We start from the raw sequence: 18,906 nt of genomic DNA, 5'->3' as shown, positions 1-18,906 counted from the left end.
TCTCCAACACAGGGGATGTAACATACAACAATAGGTATCTTGAGAAAAAATACTATGTTTTATCTATATTCATCAGTAATTCCCTCTTATGTTTCCTCCTAGCTTCATTCACAGTTATGTGTTACAATGTGTTATGTGATAAATATGCCACCCGGCAGCTATATGGCTACTGCCCGTCCTGGGCATTAAATTGGGAGTATAGAAAAAAGGGAATCATGGAAGAAATCATGAACTGGGATGCAGATATCATTAGTCTTCAGGTAACAGTAACAAAACAACAATTTTTTGGCTTTTATCTGAAAACAGAATACCACCTTTTGAGCCAATATTCTGTTCAAAGCATTTTATCCTCACTGTTAGTGGTGAACCTCAAAGTGTTTGTTACAGAATGCAAGCATAGTTGCCTTGTTGTAATTTTAAAATGATAGAAAACTAGCTAAACTAGTACATAACTTGCATTAGAATTTCTACTTATTATCTATAAGCCTCCTAAATATTTTACTACTTGGGTTGTTATACATCAACAGGCTTTACTGAGTAAAGGAAGAGATTGTGTTTTAACCAAAAAGCTATTTCCTCCAATCCCCCGCTGTGACTCTTACCCAGCGTAGCACTTGCGTATATGCTTAACTTCAAGCATGTGAGCAGTCCAGTTGAAATCAAAGGGGACTACACTCATGCTTAAAAGTTAAGCTGTGATCCGCTGAATTGACACATACGTTGCTATCATGTTGGTAGGAGTTTATCCTAGGTGTTGAGTACAGTTAAGTGGTGCTGGATTTAAAGATGATCTACTTTTTTGTTTTTAAACAAGATATAGTGTATTATAAGAATAAAAACCATCACCCAGGAAGAAGAGACTAGCTGCTTGAATTAAAAAGCTGACACAAGCTGAGTAGCAGTGGTGTTTGGTGTCCAAGAAAATACATTGTTCTAAAATGGGGAGAACCCTTCAGTAAAAGAGAGCTCACCAAGCCAAACACTAATGGCTGCTGCATACTAAGAATTTTTAACCTAGGAGAGTATCCACTTTTTAGCTGTCAAAAACAACTGGTGTGGTTTCCTGTTGATGTTCAGGACAACTTCTCAAAATATGCCTGCCACTTTTCCTTCTTAAAACATCCTTTTAATTTTGATTTGCAGGAATCCCAATCTGTTTATCATACATCAGACAACTAGTCTAAAATGTGATATAAGCAACATAAATGTGTGGTTTTGGCAACAAGTTATTTGGCAACATATGCTTGTATTGGTTGAGTACATAGAGTGGTGGGAGCATTTACTTATTTTATTAACCTGTCACTGATTTTCTTCATTGTAATGTTAACTGTATTCAATTCCAGGAAGTGGAAACAGAGCAATACTTCACCCTCTTTCTGCCAGCATTAAAAGAGCGTGGGTATGATGGATTTTTTTCTCCAAAGTCACGTGCCAAAATCATGTCTGAGCAGGAGAGAAAGCATGTGGATGGCTGTGCAATATTCTTCAAAACTGAAAAGTAAGGGGCAGCTTCACAGATACCTTCTTTTTTTATAAATGTAAAGAATCAAACCGCAGCACTGGAAACATTTTTCCTTAAGTCTGAAAAAAATTAATGAAACTATCAGTTTGCTGCAATGGGTGGCAACCAAATTAGTATGCCGTAAAGCTAAAAATTTAAATTAATGTGAAGTACATTTTGTTCATTGTCAAACAGAGTTGTGCTTCTGTTAGTGGTGTACTTAAAATGGTACCTTTCCATTCACTTTGCAGATTATACACAAAATATTCCCCTGCAAGAAAGTGATATGAACTGAATTAATGGAATAGCTTCACTGTACTGATACTAAGTTTCTAAAATCTACATACTATACAGGCAAAGACAGAGATTTTTACATCTAGAGGTTTCTTGCAGGCATAGGCCCACCGTCTGTATTTTGACTATAAAGTGGGTATGCTTTTGTAATCTCTGTTTTGTGAAGAGAGCTATAGTTTTGTGCTGTAAATACCAGAAACTGTAGGTCGGGTGGGGAAAGCAGCGCTGTATGCAATCCCATTTTCTCCTTGTGCAAAATAATGAATCATTTGCCAATCTTGCATCAATGAAACTTTATTCTTTCTGATTTATAGTGTGCTGGTGGTTATAACCTGCTGTAATTTAAGGTTATGTGATGTTTCCATTGTAACTCCAATTCATACCTTTTAAAAAAAAAATAGTTTGCCTTTTTGGGTTGAAATGTTCCTCATTTGGGATGGATCAGGTAGTTTTGGATAAGGGTTGTCTGTGAGGGATGGATGCACAGAGGCACTAAGAACAAACCTCAGCACATCTCTACCATGATACCTATAAGAAATCAGAGCCATCATATAATTGTCTATCTGACCCTACATGTAGTCAACTTTCCTAGCTATAGTTTAATCAAAACAAACCTCTGAAAATAAATTGCATATATTTTACCTCATCCATCCTTCATTTTCCCCTGGCCTTTTTTAGGTTGTATGCTTTTGGGGGCAAGAACAGTCTTTTAGAGTATCTGAATGTGAGTGAGACAATAGGCCCCAATCTCATTTGGCGCCTTTGGGAACTATACAGAGAATAATAAATTGGATGTTTATGGTGAACTTTAAAATGTTTTTAATGCCACTGCCTACTTATGGAGAATGCTGTCCATATTTGCTGTGTGTTTTGTCTTTACTTTTTACATTGGTGGGGTTTTTTTTTTGTTTTTTTTTCCCCCAGATTTACATTGGTGCAGAAGCACACAGTGGAGTTTAACCAGGTGGCAATGGCTAACTCTGAAGGATCAGAAGCTATGTTAAACAGAGTGATGACAAAGGACAACATTGGAGTTGCGGTGGTGTTAGAGGTGCACAAAGAATTATTTGGAGCAGGTCAGTATAACCACCACTGCTATCCTGTGTATTGATAATAGGCAGTATTTGTTCAGATGTAATTTTTTAATAAGTGAATTGCTCCTCTGTAGACCAGTCATGTAAGATATTACTGCATATAAGATTCTTGGCCAAATATTTGCAACGGAGAACTGTTCAGCAGACTACTTTGATGAAAGCTCTTATAAAGTGGGAAATTTCTTGGTCACTCTGACATTAGATATGACACAAGGAGCATCAGGCATTTGGTATTCTACTCAAGACTCTCATTCTCCCTTACTTTGATTTTACTTTACTTTTCCCCAGGCAGGAGTGCAGACCTCTCTCCCAATAGCTGTTAGTGCTGTTCAACTTTTCATCCTGATGTCTCTTTCCTCTTCATTTAATCCTTCACGGCGTCTCTATGGCAGTGCTGATGTTCCTAACTGGTTATCAAACAGTGTTTTAATAAAGGATGATTAATTAGTGATGTCTCACAAATGTCATTCAAAGAATCACGACTCTTTTTTGTCACCTTCCAATTTTGTGGCCTTTTTTATATAGCCCAGAAATTAGTAGGCAGTCTCTAATTGCAATGCAGGAAGAGTCTTTTAACTTCATCTCCTATCTAGTCTGCAGTCTCAGTTCTTAGGGAAGTAAAAGCCCTAGCTGTACTCTTACTGCACGACCCTAACCAGGAGCTTGGCCTTTTCTTTGCGAACAAATTGCTATACCAATAGGTAAGAACCTGTCTCAAAAACTTCTGCGTTCCTATGTTAAAACACTGAATGGCGAGGAATTTTAGGTGGCTTTCTGTGCTTCAATTGTATTCTATTAAGAGAACCCAAAATTCATGTGGTTCCCCTCTAATAGTTGGGGATTGATAATTTTTCAGGGTAGCAGTAGGTCTGACAATTTATCCCGTTGAGGGGGAATGTGCAGTTATGATGCTAGCAATAGGGGTGAGTTGCCAAGGGTACACAGTTCCCAAGCAGTGTATTCCATAGACAGTCTGTGCTCTCACAAGTGGTGGTATACAACCCAGCAGTGGTTATTGCACTGCTAAATAGGTAAGTAATTTTATCACTGCTGTTGTTTGAGCTTTTATCTGCTGTTGTGAGTAATTCACATAATTGTACCAGTATTTGGAAGACAGGGCATGGATTATAGTTGACACTTAATTTAGTATCCTTTTTTTAGTACCCTTAGAAGGAGTTGTTCTAATTCTCTCAAATTAAACAGTTAATAGTCCTTCCAGTCACCATTTGTCTCATATATTCAAAAGTTCGTATTATGAGACCTGTAACCAAATAAAGTTAATGTGAAACAAAATGTATTTTTAGTGTGGGATAAAGCTTTGTTTAATTTGTTGCTAGACTTACCTTTTTTTCCAGTTGTGAAAGTAGGAGTATTTCTTTTCTATTTATCTACATTTGTAGCTGATACAGGAGTGGCAGAAATTTTGCATTATCATTTGTAACAAGGTGGAATTGAATACATTCACCTAATTGACTTCTTAATAAAAACTTCTTTTAATCCAGGTATGAAGCCACTTCACGCTGTGGACAAACAACTGCTTATTGTGGCAAATGCCCACATGCATTGGGACCCTGAATACTCAGATGTAAAACTCATTCAGACTATGATGTTTGTCTCAGAACTGAAAAATGTCCTTGAGAAAGCCTCCATCAGGCCTGGCAGTCCAACAGCAGATCCTAATTCTATCCCTCTGGTGCTGTGTGCGGATCTTAACTCACTGCCCGATTCAGGTATTTAGAAATGGTTCATCACTTGTACTATCGTCTTTTTTCACTTTTGATTTTTATTGGAATGTTTGAGTCAGCCTTCCAGCCGACATTTGTATGGTATGCCAGTATATCCATTATTATTATTGTGCAACGCTTTCTTCATAAAATCCAGTTGTGGTTCAAAATTCCCAAACCAGTTAATATAACTCCTCTATTTGAGCAGATATCAAATACTTTTCAGTATGTTGTTAGCACTTTAAGTATTGGTCATGTGCAAGATTTGGTAAATATTGAGTATAATAAAAAAAGCATAAAAAGATCTAGGGTTGATATATTTTAACTCAAGTTTAATGTAGTAGTAGTTATGTATCAGAAGTGTGGTATGCCTGTTTTGGACTAAGCTTGAGGAGTGTTTAATATTTAGGAATTTGGAGTTCATGGTTTATTGGACTCTGGGTGAAAAGCTGACAAAATAAAATGAGGGCAGAAACTTGAGATGGATATACTGGAGTACTTCTGCAATTTAACTCTATAATCAAGGAGAGAAATACAAGAAAACTTACTCTTAGTGCTGGCTGCTACCGTACGGTTAGTATTCTTACTGTGCTCAGGGTTTTTAAATGCTTATGCTGTCAAAGATGGTGGTGAGCCCTTTCATTATATAGATGCACTCAGGAAGTCAGACCTCACTAAAGGAGACTTAAAAAAGGAAAAACTGGCTGCTCTCTCTATATATATCTGCGCCTATTTGGAGACCATGATCTTTCAACGTGGTTCTTAACCTAAGGCATTTAAATGTTGTGTTCAGTAATTAAGTAAATCCACTAATTGCATCTTTGTTTTGCAAACAGGTGTTGTGGAGTACTTAAGCAATGGCATAGTAGCTGACAACCATAAGGACTTCAAAGAGCTGCGTTACAATGAGTGTCTCATGAACTTCAGCGGCAGTGGAAAAAACGGGGCTTCTGAAGGAAGAATCACGCATGGCTTCCAGCTCAAGAGCGCCTATGAAAACAACTTGATGCCTTACACCAATTACACCTTTGATTTCAAAGTAAGGGGTGATCTACTGAATTTAATTTCTCATGGACTGAATTTTACTGTGGGAATTACCATGCTGGATCAGACCCAAGGTCCATCTAGTCCCCTGTCCTGTCTGTGAGAGTGGCCAGCATTAGATGCTTCAGAGGAAGGTGTAAGAGCCTTGTAGCAGGCAGATGTGGGATAATCTGCCCCTTCAGCATTAGGTGTTATCCTAATCTCAAATACTTAAAGGTGGGCTTAATCCCTGAAGCATGAGTCTAAAAACCCCTTCCAGAATTTTTTTTTAGCATTAACTGTTATAACTCTGGATGTTCTTGTTATCTATGTAAATGTCCAATCTCTTCCTGAATCAAGCCAAGTTACTGACCTCAGTGATATTCTGTGGGCAGTTCGTTTCAGAGTCTAATTACATGTTGTGTGAAAAAGTACTTTATTTTACAGGCTTTGAATTTGCCGCCTTTTAATTTAATTGAAAGTTTGCTTGTTCTTGTGTTATGAGACACAGTTTGCTCCAGCATCTCTTATTCTGACAGCTCAATCTCTGCTAGTACCTCATTTTTATGACCAACAAAGAGCGGGGTTGGAACAGGTATCTCGCCACCATCTTTGGTGGTGAACACTGATACAAATAAATCATTTTAGCTTCTCACTGATTTCCTTATCTTAATTGCACTCTATAATCTGGTGATCCAGCAACCTTTGATTGTTTGTTTGTTGCACAGGCTTCCTGCTTCTGATATTTTTACAGAATTTCTTGTTGTTATACCTTTTAACTATTTGCTCTTTGAATTCCATCTAATCCCTCTAAATTTCCTTATTGCCTACTGTAGTTATGCTTCTTTTAATCCTTTACTAGGTGTAGGTTTCCAAATTTTGAAGGACATGTACCTGTCTTGAATCATCTCTTGGACCTTGCTATCGAGCCATACTGGCTTACCACTCACCTGTCTGCTTCTCTTCTTGTTCAGCACTGCCTTTTGAGACTGTTCTCTCCTTATGTAGCATCCAAAACAAAAATCTAAGGATTTTGTTTTCTTTACTTTAGATTTTGCAGCCTTTTTGACTAGTCCCTTCATTTTATTGCCTTCTCTTCTTTTCTAAAGTTTAGTGTCACTGTGTTTGTTGCTTTTTGGTACCATCCTTCCCCTTGGATTGTTGAATTTAATTATATTATGGTCACTATTATTTGGAGGCTCAGCTATTACTACTTGAATCGACTTCTTTTGTGAGATGTTCAGGTATCTCGGTTAAGAAACAGTACAATGATGATAGAGGGACGGTACATTTCTGGAGGATTGAAAAAATTGCTTCTGAATGTGCATAATTGGCATCTAAGGTTTTGTCTACATTTCCCGCTGGATCAACGGGCAGTGATTGGTCCAGCGGGGGTCGATTTATCACGTCAAGGCTAGCGCTCTCTCATCGACTCTGGTACTCCACCAGGGCGAGAGACACAGGTGGAGTTGACGGGAGAGCGTCAGCTGTTGACTTACCGCAGTGAAGACACTATGGTAAGTAGATCTAAGTATGTTGACTTCAGCTACCTGAACAACGTAGCTGAAGTTCTGTAACTTAGATCTTCCCCTCCCCAGTGTAGACCAGACCTAAGACTTTGACTATAACTTAAGCTCCATGTCTTTGTGATGAGGAAGAGGGAATACTTCCTCTACCCAGCCTCATGGGTGCAGGGGTTAAGGCGGTTGTATTAGCTGGTGGTTTGACTATGTCTGCTATGAATGGCAAAGGGCTTTCCCCAAAAAACTGTCGTATTGGGGACAGGAAAAACTGTTCTTCAGGATGTCTAGTCGGTGTTTGCTCCATTTTGCAATAGTCTGGAAATTCTAAGCTCATGTAAAAAAACTTCAAATTATCAGTAACTTTGCAAAGTTACAGTCATCAAAATGTAGCCAAGTGTGCTTCCGCCTGTTAATGCAGCCTTCAGAAAATTGTCTCCAGCCAAACAGTAGCAACCATAAAAAAGGAAATTTGTCCATTCACGTCCAGTGAGGAACTGTTGAAATACTAAAATTATGCACAGATAATATATTTTAAAGTAAATTAAATGTAAAATATGTTAATTGACTGGTAATGCACAGTTAAAATAAAAAAGTAAAGATATTTAGAAAGACAGCACTAATTTGGTCACATTGCACATTCTGTGAATTGTAAAAACATGCTTTTAACATCAGGGAGTGGGAGTTAGCAAGTGTGTGCAGCTGTGCCAAATACATCTTAGGAAAATGTTAAACTATAACTTGTGACCTGTCCCTGTTTTAACAGACTGTTTCTCTCTCCCTTTAGGGTGTGATTGACTACATTTTCTATTCCAACACTCATATGAACGTGCTTGGTGTCCTGGGGCCTTTAGATCCTCAGTGGCTGGTTGAGAACAACATCACTGGGTGTCCACACCCTCACATCCCTTCAGACCACTTCTCACTGTTAACACAGCTTGAACTCCATCCTCCGCTCCTGCCTCTTGTCAACGGTGTACACTTACCTAACAGGAGGTAGTGGAGCCCTGCCCCTTTGAGGGCTGGGACCTGTTGTTATGGACCTGTACAGTTGTAAATCAAAGTATGTAGGAGTGAAGTATGGCCAACCTTAAGCTGCTTCTTCAAGCTCCTTTCATTGTGTGTTTTGATATGAGATTTTGCACATTTTGGTGCATGTTGGTATCATTTGGCACTAGGGCTGGAACCAAAGTATTATTCCCTTTCCAGGATTTTAATTTAATTTTTAAACTGGTAAGCTTATTGTTTCATTAGGAAGCTGTGTTTGTAAAATGGGCAAATCAGATTCACAGCTTGCATCATAATCTATTTAAAATGAATGCTTTCTTCCAAATCACAGCACAACAAACCCTCCTTTTTTTAAAAACAAAAATAAACTGATAAATACAACACTTCAATCTGTTTCAGTTGTAAGGGAGAATAATTAGAAATACTATTTTACTGAACTCAAAATGGAGATCTGGGTCCTGCATCCAAAATTAATTTTGCACATTAGCAAAGCACTTAATATTTAACTGTAAATTATTAACAGTATAGCCCTCCCCCCACATTTAGCTAATACTGGAAAACCAAAAATGGTTGCATATACATATTGAAGGGTTAAATCATCTCCTGGTGCAACTCTGTTGACTACAATGGAATTATGCCATCAGAGAATTTGGACCTAAGCATGTAATGCCACGTAGAACTCTTGGTTGGCAGACAACATGGTGGTAACTTTCTTGGAGCTCTTTTTTTGGTTAAGAAATTCAGGAATTCAAACGGATGGCCTGTTTTGAGAGGTCTAACAGAGAAATCTCCCTACTTTGACAAACCATGATGGGAAACTTCTGCAACGTAGGTTGGGAACAGGATTTAGAAGCATAAAATTAAGAAATTGCACTCAAATCAGCTGCAAGTTTTCTTATTGATGAGTTCTGGAAGAGCAAATACGTTCCAACTCAATCTATAGGTTCCCGTTTCTAATGTTAAATTGCAAAAATGATAAACTTTGGATTGGAGGTACTGGTTAAGCTAAGGTACAGGAAAAAAAACCCTCTGGAAATGATCTTACTTCTATCTCCAAAGTGAAGGTTAAATAGCTGTGTAGGTGCTTTTTTGTGTAGGGGGGAGAGTGGTAGCCATAATCATTCCTTGGATTATTTTTCCTGACCCTAGTTGCCAAATAGCCATCGTATGCTTTTAATACTTTGTTTTTGTTTTCCATCAAGGTTGAATTAAAAAGCTGCTGGTTCATTCCCAACTGTTAACGCTCATTAGCTGTGTTGCAAATCTTTCTTTTTACGCTCTAGGGGGCCAGTTCAAAATGTTGTGTCTCAAGAGGCAGTAAACATAATGCAATTTTCTGAAAGAAATTGGTTGGCTGCTTAATGTTTAAAAAAAATATATATATGGCACCGTAATAGGAAAAGGTTGTGTCTGTGTTTTTAAGTTTTTCTTTATTCTGCTTTTTTGCTGCTATAAGATTTTCTTGAATTTATATTTTAAACTTTTCATGCACTTTACTGTTTCTAGTCTCAAAATGTGATATTTTTAATAAAAAAGAATGTTTCCATTTATGTGAATGAAATTTTTAAACAGATAAATAGCCTATATTTATGTCTCATTCATAGATTTAAAAAGGGTCACATTTAAATTGTTAAATTAGTTTTAAATACTAAGGAGCAATCTTCTGCCTTGCAAAACTAATACTTTAGCTTGTTCCACCATCCGTTAATTATATATTTCCTTCGTCGTCTTTTTTTTTTTTTTTTTTTTAGAAAATCAGGCTCTAGTAGAGAATGTTCCCTGTATTTGTTTAGGGGTGGGATGGGATGCAACAGTTGGTTCAATGAAACCACAACTCCCTTTCAAAAGTGCCTTGGAATGGAGGCATCACCCGTCATCCAATATAAAATTGGAAGTTATTATAGTTGAGTGAAATTTAATATAAATAAAAAAAAATTGTGCAGCACAAGAAAACCCAACCAACCAATTTAAAAAAAAAATAAAATAAAAAAAACCTTTTAAAGATTTTCCTCTAGGTGCAGGTATCTCTTTATATATACCTCAAGAGTTCAAGGCCTAGGCATGCATATAAATTGAACAAATAAGTAGCATATAGTACTGGAAAGTAGAATAGCATGAAAAACTTAATTTTGTGGACATTACCTTTTGTAATCAGCTACTGTATTCTTTTTTTTTTGTTTTTCTTTTGGAGGGGTGGGTTCTCTGCTCTGGAGATATGCACTAACAAACCATTTTCCTCCTTTCATACACGCATGTTAACTAGCAATGTGAGCAATATTTCCTACCATACTTCACTCCCAATATTTTTGAGATGTTTGTATAAAATGGAATTTAAAGTTCACCTATGATTGTATATGAACTGCAGAGGAGCCTGTTTATAAATAAATTAAAAAAAACAAACCACAATCTTTTATAGTGTTGGGGGAAAATAAAAAAAATTGGGCAACAAACAGCTTAAGTTTTATTTTCTTCTGATTCATAATTAATTTGAGGCACTCTGTTGCAGGAAGGTGTTTAATTGGGTTTTCTCTGCTTCAAAATGCATTCTTCAAAATGTCCATTATCCTGTTACTTTAAAAAAAAATGTAATTGACATTGCACAAAAGCTTTTTATGTTGAAGTGGGTATTGTTTGTTTTAGTTGGCCCACACACCTGAGCATGTTTATCCAAATTTCATGTGTGTGATTCTCCCCTCTTCCTCCCCCTCCGCCCCCGCTGTATTGCCGTTTTTTTTTTTTTTTAAACAGAAGGAGCAGTATCTGTATTGAGCTTCCATTTCCGGTGATCAGAAATGCTGCTGTCCTTCGTGGTGTTGTTTAAAATACAGAAAATCTGGAACTCTGTCAATAATAAACTTAAGATGAATGACACGTTTAGATAAAAAACATGCATGCGCATTATCCAGAAGTCAAGATAAATTACCATATGTGTCTAAAATGGAAATTCATGGCTTTAAGAAGAAAACCTACACATTCGAAGACGAGCTTTTCTGCAGCTGTGATTCTTCTGATTGCGAAAACTGAAAACTCAGTACCCTATAAGAGGGGTGTGTGTGTGTGTGTGTGTGTGTGTATGTGTTTTGGGAGGGGGAGCAGGCAGGGAAGAGGAATCTGGGAAAGTGGTATCACTAATTTCACAATAGATAAATGTACAACAAAATACACACTATTATTCTCTCCATCACTGATGCATGTCTCATAGCTTTAAACATTGGGAACACTGCAGCATCCTCAGGACTGGTCACAGGAAAAAAAGTTCAAATTCACATACTGCTCCTTGCTTATTTGGTTTTGTTTTAAAAATATTGTGCCTGGTGTCAACTTCTAAGCAACAGCACTGCCTAAAGGAAGCAGAGAAAAAAATCGAACACCGTTCTACAGGCAACTTTTTAAAATTCGATATGGTAAATCTGTTAGATATGAGGTTTTGTGTGTGTATATAAAAAAATTTTGTACAATGTAGCTGAATATTTTTGTTTCATTATTTTGATGTAAGGAGTGTGAACGTTTTGTGTACCACACGTTGAAGTCAGGTATGGCACAATGGGTTCTGAGACCAGCTTTTCTTCCCATTTGCCTTGTTCAAAGCTTTTCTTTCTTTCTTTCTGTTTCTACCATTCATCAAGAAAATACTTCATTTTACCAATGAGCTTACTATGTGTTTGAAGCCACTCTCGTTTCTAGTCGGCAGAAATACAAAACCCTTTTTCTTATTGGTTCCGACGACTACTTGTTGTTCTATGTTTATAAACCGTAGCCAAAATCTTCAAAAGCACCTACCCCAGGGTTGGCCTAACTCTGTTCCCAGAGTTTCACCAGTGACTTCAATGGGGATGGAGTCAGGCCAATGCTGAGAGAGTCTGGAAAATCTCCCATCCTGGGTGATTTTGAGTTAAGCTTCCTCTCTCCAGGGACATGGCCCGATGCCAGAATTACAGTGGCCTGTTTTTCCAAGGTGCTGAGCATCCGCAGCTCCCATTTACTTCACAATTTCTGAAAATTCAGGCCAGTTACATTTTGGTGTCTGAACATGATTTTAGGAGCTTAACTTTCAGCACTTTGTTCTGAAGTCTTTGACCTAAATCACAAGGGAGTAAATAAAAAGATATTAAAGGCTCATATCACTTGATTCCACGGGGACTAAGTTTGGTGAGGAGATCACAGGTATGAAGTATAGAGAGGAGACAAGCTATAAAAGTTGGTCTAAATTCAAGGTTATTCTGTTTTGGTCACATGTAACATATGAGGGAAATATGGTGGATAACTTTGGGCATTTACATCCGTTCAAAGATTTCTAAATCACTAGTGCATTATTAATACTCTTTCCATAATCTGTTAAATTGAGAAGAGGAAGGTGGGGGCAGTTAATATCAAAGATCAGATTTAAACCCAGCAACTGAAGTGACTACATTTCTATTATAATTCTTGGCTTTCGGCATCAAAACTTGGTTTGGCAAGATACTTGGCATACAAGATTTAGGAGCGGAAGGGGTCTTTTAAATACTAATTATCAAACAATACTGATTAGATTGCTATTTAAATATCACAAAGGTTTAGTTTGATATAGCCTCGAATTCATATAAATTTAAAAAGGAAGTTGTAGTAGTCATTAATCTTCAAATAAATGCTTTTTTAATGGCTTGAGTATTGTACATATTTACGTGGTTAATCTAGTATCAGTTATTCTGTACTGCCATGTAGATATTCTTCTTTATTTACAAAAATCTAACTTCACAAAAACAAGGAAATGTTACATTTTAAGATTACATTCTGGAATGACACTTCATCTTCTATATTGGGAGATGACAGGTTGAAACATACGTACTTGGAGCATGTCTCACTGTTAGGAGATGTCTAAGCGTGAGGAAAGTGATGTGTCCTGCTTGTGTTAAAGTTTAAATCGCCTTACTCTTATGAGTTTCAGTGCTCTCTCTATTCTTTTTGTGATTTGATCCTCTGAAGTTTTAATACAATAGAAAACTCTCCTAGAATTGTGTGAATGACTCAAGAGACTGTAGAGTACTGTGTACATATACACTTAGGAACCTGAGTGGTCCATCAAGTACTTGATCTGTTTTATCAGTCTGCAGTAGGAAGCCATTAAGCTAAAATCAATCCTTTTAAAAACATGGAGCCGGGACAGCATCATTTGAGAGATTGGTAATGGGATAGTGAGCTGTTTACCTGGATTACCATTTCAGATGTGATTGCTTTTACACAATATTCATAAAGTGAGTTGCCTGCTAGGAGGAGAAGTGACACCAAGGGAGAAGTGCTGGCCCCACTGAAGTCAGTGGGAGTTTTGACATTGACTTCAGTTGGGGAAGGATTTCACTGCAATTGTCCAGGTTATATAACCACCACCCTTGCTAAAAAAATTAACATCTGGATTGATAGTCTGAAATATCAGTGGCTGAATACATGCAACAATTGGATTACTTCCTCTTTCCTGTAGAGGTGGTCTGTCCAGAACACCATTGAGACGTCTTGGCAGAGCAACATAGGGAAGCTTTAATCATCACTACTTGTACAGATGTTGAACAGATGACTCAATTTGTTAGTACCTTACGTTAAAAGGATTACTAAAAATAGCTGAATAAGTTAGCTGAACACTGGCAACAACGAAAAGTTCACTGTTAAGGTCTGGGCCTGCTAAATTCATAATGTGAAAGTCATTCCATGTTAGATCGGTAAATATTTTGCAAGAATACAGTTAAAAAAAAATCAGTAAAAAGTTTTCTATATTAACAGCTTTAAAAAACCCAAAACGTTTCTGGAGTCTTTATGCCAAGTGTCAAAATAGAAATAACTTTCATAAGTTTATAAACACTTTAAAATGAGTTTTACATATATACCCCAAAGCACTGTTATAACTGATTGGCGGGGATATTAAAATGCTGAACTCTAAACTGGTGCATCTTTATCCTGTGTAGTAGTGAGGACATTTTGTACTGATATTTACCAGACTTTATTTAATTTCAAAATCACTGGGAGAAAAAATGATAAAGTAACGTTTTGTCTTTGAAAGTGATTAGAAAAGTGACTAACATCTTAGCTAATCTTAAAACATGGTATACAAAGTAAACTTGGCTGGATTGGGTTGGCTGGAAGATAGAATACTTCAGGGGCAGCAGTTCTTGTAGATTCTAAAATAAGTGTGAAGTTGGGGAAATATATTTGTATTTGAACAATTTTGATGGCAAAACACACCAAGTGATATGACTCTTTTCAGCATAGTACAGTGTGTTTAGCTTGCAAAGTCCTTCACTGTTTTAGTAATGAAAGGTGGAGTGATTCTGATATTACTTGGTCTCATCCTTTTGTTAAACTGTTTCCAAGAGTAAGACATTCACCAAGTTCTTCCTTGTCTCTGTATTTCTTTTTGTTTTAAAGCAAAGAATCATGGTGACTCTCTTTACAAGTGACATTGTTGATATTATTTTGGCTTTGTTTTCCATTTTTAATTATTGTGTAGTATGTTTTTTCCAAGCAATTAAAGTGTTGTGTGCACCATGTTATCAAAATTTGCCTGTAAGTCACTAAACTCATAAGTTTGACTGGATCAGTGGTGATTATGAGCTCAGGCTTTGTTTGTTTGTTTGTTTTTTGAAAACTAGACAATGGGAGTATAATGCTCCTAGGTACATGAACCGTGTCTGGGTCATCTGAAACTGCGCTATAATTTTTCTGTACAAATCTGTTAAAATACAGTTTTCCCATTTTATGAAAATTCGAACTGAGCAAACTTTTCCTGAATCCTGACTCAGCTCTGCATTTGAACAGCTACATTATTGCACAAAGGAAACATGAATTAAGTGCCAATCCTGCTCCCGTTGAGGTCTTATTTGAGTTTTGCCTTGACTGCGATGGGAACCAGGTCAGGCTCACAGTCTGCATTGAATGCAAATTTCTTAAACACCAGCTTCTAGGAGTACTGGGGAGGGGTAGAGAGGGGTGCACTTTTGAGATTCCATACAGTTGTCCTAATGCAACACATTCTTGGATTTTGGAAAAGTTTTCATAAATGCACCACTGGATTCTGGTTTTTCTCCTTTCTGGTAATACACCGAGTCATAAGTTAAATGGGCCTCTTGCCGCAAATATAACCTGCTTAACCATATAATCTTAAATAAGTGCCAACTGAGGGAATCCGTAGGGGGGTTTGCTTTACTGTGAATCCTGCCAATTACATTTCCATAAGAAAAATATTCTCTAATCTTTAAATTTTGTTTCATACACAGTTCAGGTGTCTCATTGAAACTACATGGGGGTGTATAAATATTTTCATCTAATGGTTGAAAAGCAAAGCAGTTGATTTTTAGACCTGAGCAAAAAAGCTTGTTCAACTTTTCCCACAAAATAATTGTAAAACTATTGACCTTCCTCCAAAACAATCAGTTATTTCTCTCCAAATTGAAGTAATTTTAAAAAATGCAAATGATTTTTTATTTTAAAAAGTTTTTCTTTAAAAGAAACAAAGTGCCATGCAACTGTAGCTTCAACTGACTTCCCTGAACCAGTCCATTGAATCCCACGTCATTCATAATTCTACCTTTTATTGTGAGACTGTCGGACAGAAATCACCAGCTCTTCGTTTTGTTTGTTAGTTTACCAGTCGGTGAGGTGGGAACTCTTAATTACACAGCTCAGTGGAGGTATTCGCAATATATACTGTACAACATGTATATGCAAGGGAGAGGTTTTACTTTTACAAAAAAAAGTGAACAATACAAAATGAAGACAGTAACTGTACTAAGCAGTCTTGCCTTTTTAATCTTATGGCAGCTCAGAAGGGAGGTGCTGAAAACCTTGAATTATTGTTGTCAGATCAGATGACAAAATACCTTTTTTTTTCTTCCATTACAGAAATTGGGTACTGATCACACATGATGTGTATAGGGCTAAATATCTGCTTGTTTCTTTCTTTGCACCTGTGTACTTTTATTTCCCTCTGTAGGCAATAAATGGCTATTTTGCAACTGCATTTTCTGTCCTGTTTTTGTTTCTACTCTTGAGAATTGTTGTATGTATCACAAAAGGAGTTGGGAGGCGAGGAGCTGGATGTTGGCACATGGCCCTTACTGTTGCTACTTTCTGCTCTGCATCAAATTGTACATCTAGGTGTTTACAATTCAGTGGCTGCTTCTGGCCACGCTATGGGTGGGTAGGAGAGATTGCCTGGGTAACGGAGTCTGATCCAAAACCCGTTGAAGTCCATGAGAGTTTCTCCATTTAATTCTGTGGGTTTTGGACTGCTATATGCTTTATGAAAGGTAAGAGGTGTAATTATGTGACTGTCTAGTATCTAATAATCCGGTTTTAATACAAAAGCCACATCCAGTTCTTGCATGTGTAAAGGTTAACCCTTAAAGGTGCTGCAAGTTCTTGAGTATCTGTGGGTGTGAATGATTAGCCCTGGAATTGGGATTTACTAGATAATTCTATGGAAACACAAAGAGGATGAGCGTCCGGCTCGGTCCCTTTGTAGCTGGTTTGGCTGTGTGGTGCTGACAGGGTAAAATACTAAACTAACACACACATGAGTGTTACAAAGTGACACAAGCAGATATTACGGTGATGCGCACATGCAGTAGATCTGCAAAGGTGCCATTTTTTTAAAGTGCGCTACCAGACTTGGCAGGCCACAGCGGCTCACTACCAAGTGTAAGTCTTCATCTTCCTTCTGTCAAGAAATCCTGTTTCTTGGTGCTAAAAAGGTGAAGTGTGTCCCTCCCCTTTCCACTGGGAAGAGTACCGATCCAGTACACTGCTTCTGTCCAGCATGTGTACATCAGAAGCTAGGAGTCGGAAGTATCTCTTGTTACTGTTCTGTAAAGCGGCGGCTCCAGGCACCAGCGCTCCAAGCACGTGCCTGGGGCGGCAAGCCACGGGGGGCAGCCTGCCGGTTGCTGTGAGGGCGGCAGCCTGCTGGTCCTGCGGATTCGTCGGCAATTTGGCGGCGGGTATGCTGAAGCCGCAGGACCGGCGGACCTCCCACAGGCGCGCCGCTGAAGACTGATCTCAGTACGGGCCTCGAGGATCTACTGCCTGCCGTGCTTGGGGCGGCAAAAAAGCTAGAGCCCCCCACCCTGGTTCAGTAGCGCCTGTTCACAGTGCTAGAGGGAAGAGTGGCTTATTGTCGTCAACAGTGATGCCACTGTGCGAGCATTGGCAACGTTTTTTAAGTTCACTGATATAGGTTCAGTGCTTTTGGAAGTTTACAGAGTCTAGAAGCAGTAGCACCCGCCAGCACAAGCGTTTTGACTATTTGTACTATTACAGTAGATCCTCGAGGTCCATACTGAGATCAGCCGTACATGCATTGTGACGCGTGCACATGGAGATGGACTGTTTCTTCTGCTTAGACTGCAAGCTGTGGAGGGCAGTATGGTCCTCATTTAAACTACTGAGTGAACCGAGGCGCAGGGAATAAGTGACTTTTCCCAGATGTCACAGGGAGCCTGGAGTCCCAGTCCAGTGCTTGAACTTTCTGGCCTTGGCCTGTAACTAGATAGCAGACTTTTTATAAATGCGTTATTCTGATTGCTGCTGGGCTTTTCCTGCTTCATTTTTGACCCAGCAGTCACCTCGTGATATCCTGCCTGTTCAAGAGATTAGCTATTAATGTGGTGGCTAAGGAGTACCAGGAGAGCAAAGGGTAGTACACCGCTACCTCGATATAACGCTGTCCTTGGGAGCCAAAAAATCTTACCGTGTTATATTGGACTTGCTTTGATCCACCGGAGTGCCCAGTCCCGCCCCCCTGAGCACTGCTTTACCGCATTATATCCAAATTCGTGTTGTATCGGGTGGCATTATATCAAGGTAGCGGTGTATTTAAAGTCCAATGTCTATGCAACTTTTAACATGGTGACTTTTTTTTTTCTTTTAAGGTCTGACGTCTTACAACCTGCCGGGACTGGAGTCCCAACTTTCCAGTGATATCAAGCATTTGTTTCTCAACTGGATGGCTCATGTGGTATCAGACCTTGTGTTATGCTTATAAGAAGCACACAGGATCTTTTTCAGGGGAAAAGGCAATACGCCGCATTTATTGGAAATACAACAATTATCATATGCACTCATTCAGACCCCCACACACTGTCCTGCCAGTCGATGTTATAGTTACCAGTCCGGATCAGTCTAGTGGCCAGCTAGGTTGATCATGGGTAGGTAGGAGCTGGGTTCTGTCGGTCCCAACGCGATGCTCCGGGGAAGTCTTGGCAGGATGAACCCAAAGTTTCGTGGTAAGGCACCCTGTTTATATAGTGATTTTTCCTTCATTGGCACCAATGAGTTTTGCACCGTCCTGCTGTAATCAATTGTTTGACGAGTGCTTGTTTTTTTAAATTGTTCTTCTCATCCTTTATCTTGTTCTATCATCAGGTCTCTCAGGGAGTTACCCCAGGCTGGTTTGATCACCACTGTCTTGTCCCCATTGATAGGTGCCTGTCTCATCTTTAGAATCCTCAATCTGCCCTTCTCTGACATTTCAATAGGGGCGTGTTGCAGCCTTCTGGCGCCCTTGCGTCTGTCCTCGGTTCCTGCCTAGAACATCTGGTTCGGTGGTGGCCTACACACATTCATCATTCACACACAAAACAGAATTGATTTACACAGAATATTTTGAACAGGAACATCAAGTTGCAAAGCAAAAGAAAAACAATCATTGCTTTCTATTACTTATTTTAAAGTGCTAAACCTGCAACAAAGTGGTGACCCTAAAAGGTTTGATTCTGCCT

The 18,906-nt window shown here is 38.5% G+C and overlaps 1 protein-coding gene across 1 annotated transcript in view; it reads left to right on the top strand.

Moving 5' to 3' along the window:
- Nucleotides 1-16,148, top strand: part of CNOT6L (CCR4-NOT transcription complex subunit 6 like) — a 67,316-nt gene extending 51,168 nt beyond the window's left edge. Inside the window, exons 7-12 of the mRNA XM_039541050.1 lie at nucleotides 103-260; nucleotides 1,344-1,498; nucleotides 2,720-2,871; nucleotides 4,392-4,619; nucleotides 5,450-5,652; nucleotides 7,944-16,148. Coding sequence (XP_039396984.1) covers nucleotides 103-260; nucleotides 1,344-1,498; nucleotides 2,720-2,871; nucleotides 4,392-4,619; nucleotides 5,450-5,652; nucleotides 7,944-8,156 — 1,109 coding nt within the window. The 3' untranslated portion in view covers nucleotides 8,157-16,148. The remainder of the gene's footprint in view (nucleotides 1-102; nucleotides 261-1,343; nucleotides 1,499-2,719; nucleotides 2,872-4,391; nucleotides 4,620-5,449; nucleotides 5,653-7,943) is intronic.
- Nucleotides 16,149-18,906: the final 2,758 nt, after the last annotated feature.

This window comes from Mauremys reevesii, linkage group 5 (assembly GCF_016161935.1).
Source record: "Mauremys reevesii isolate NIE-2019 linkage group 5, ASM1616193v1, whole genome shotgun sequence".
NCBI lineage: Eukaryota > Metazoa > Chordata > Testudines > Geoemydidae > Mauremys > Mauremys reevesii.
The sequence above is the reverse complement of the archived record's forward strand: the minus strand, read 5'-3'. Positions and strand labels throughout refer to the sequence as shown.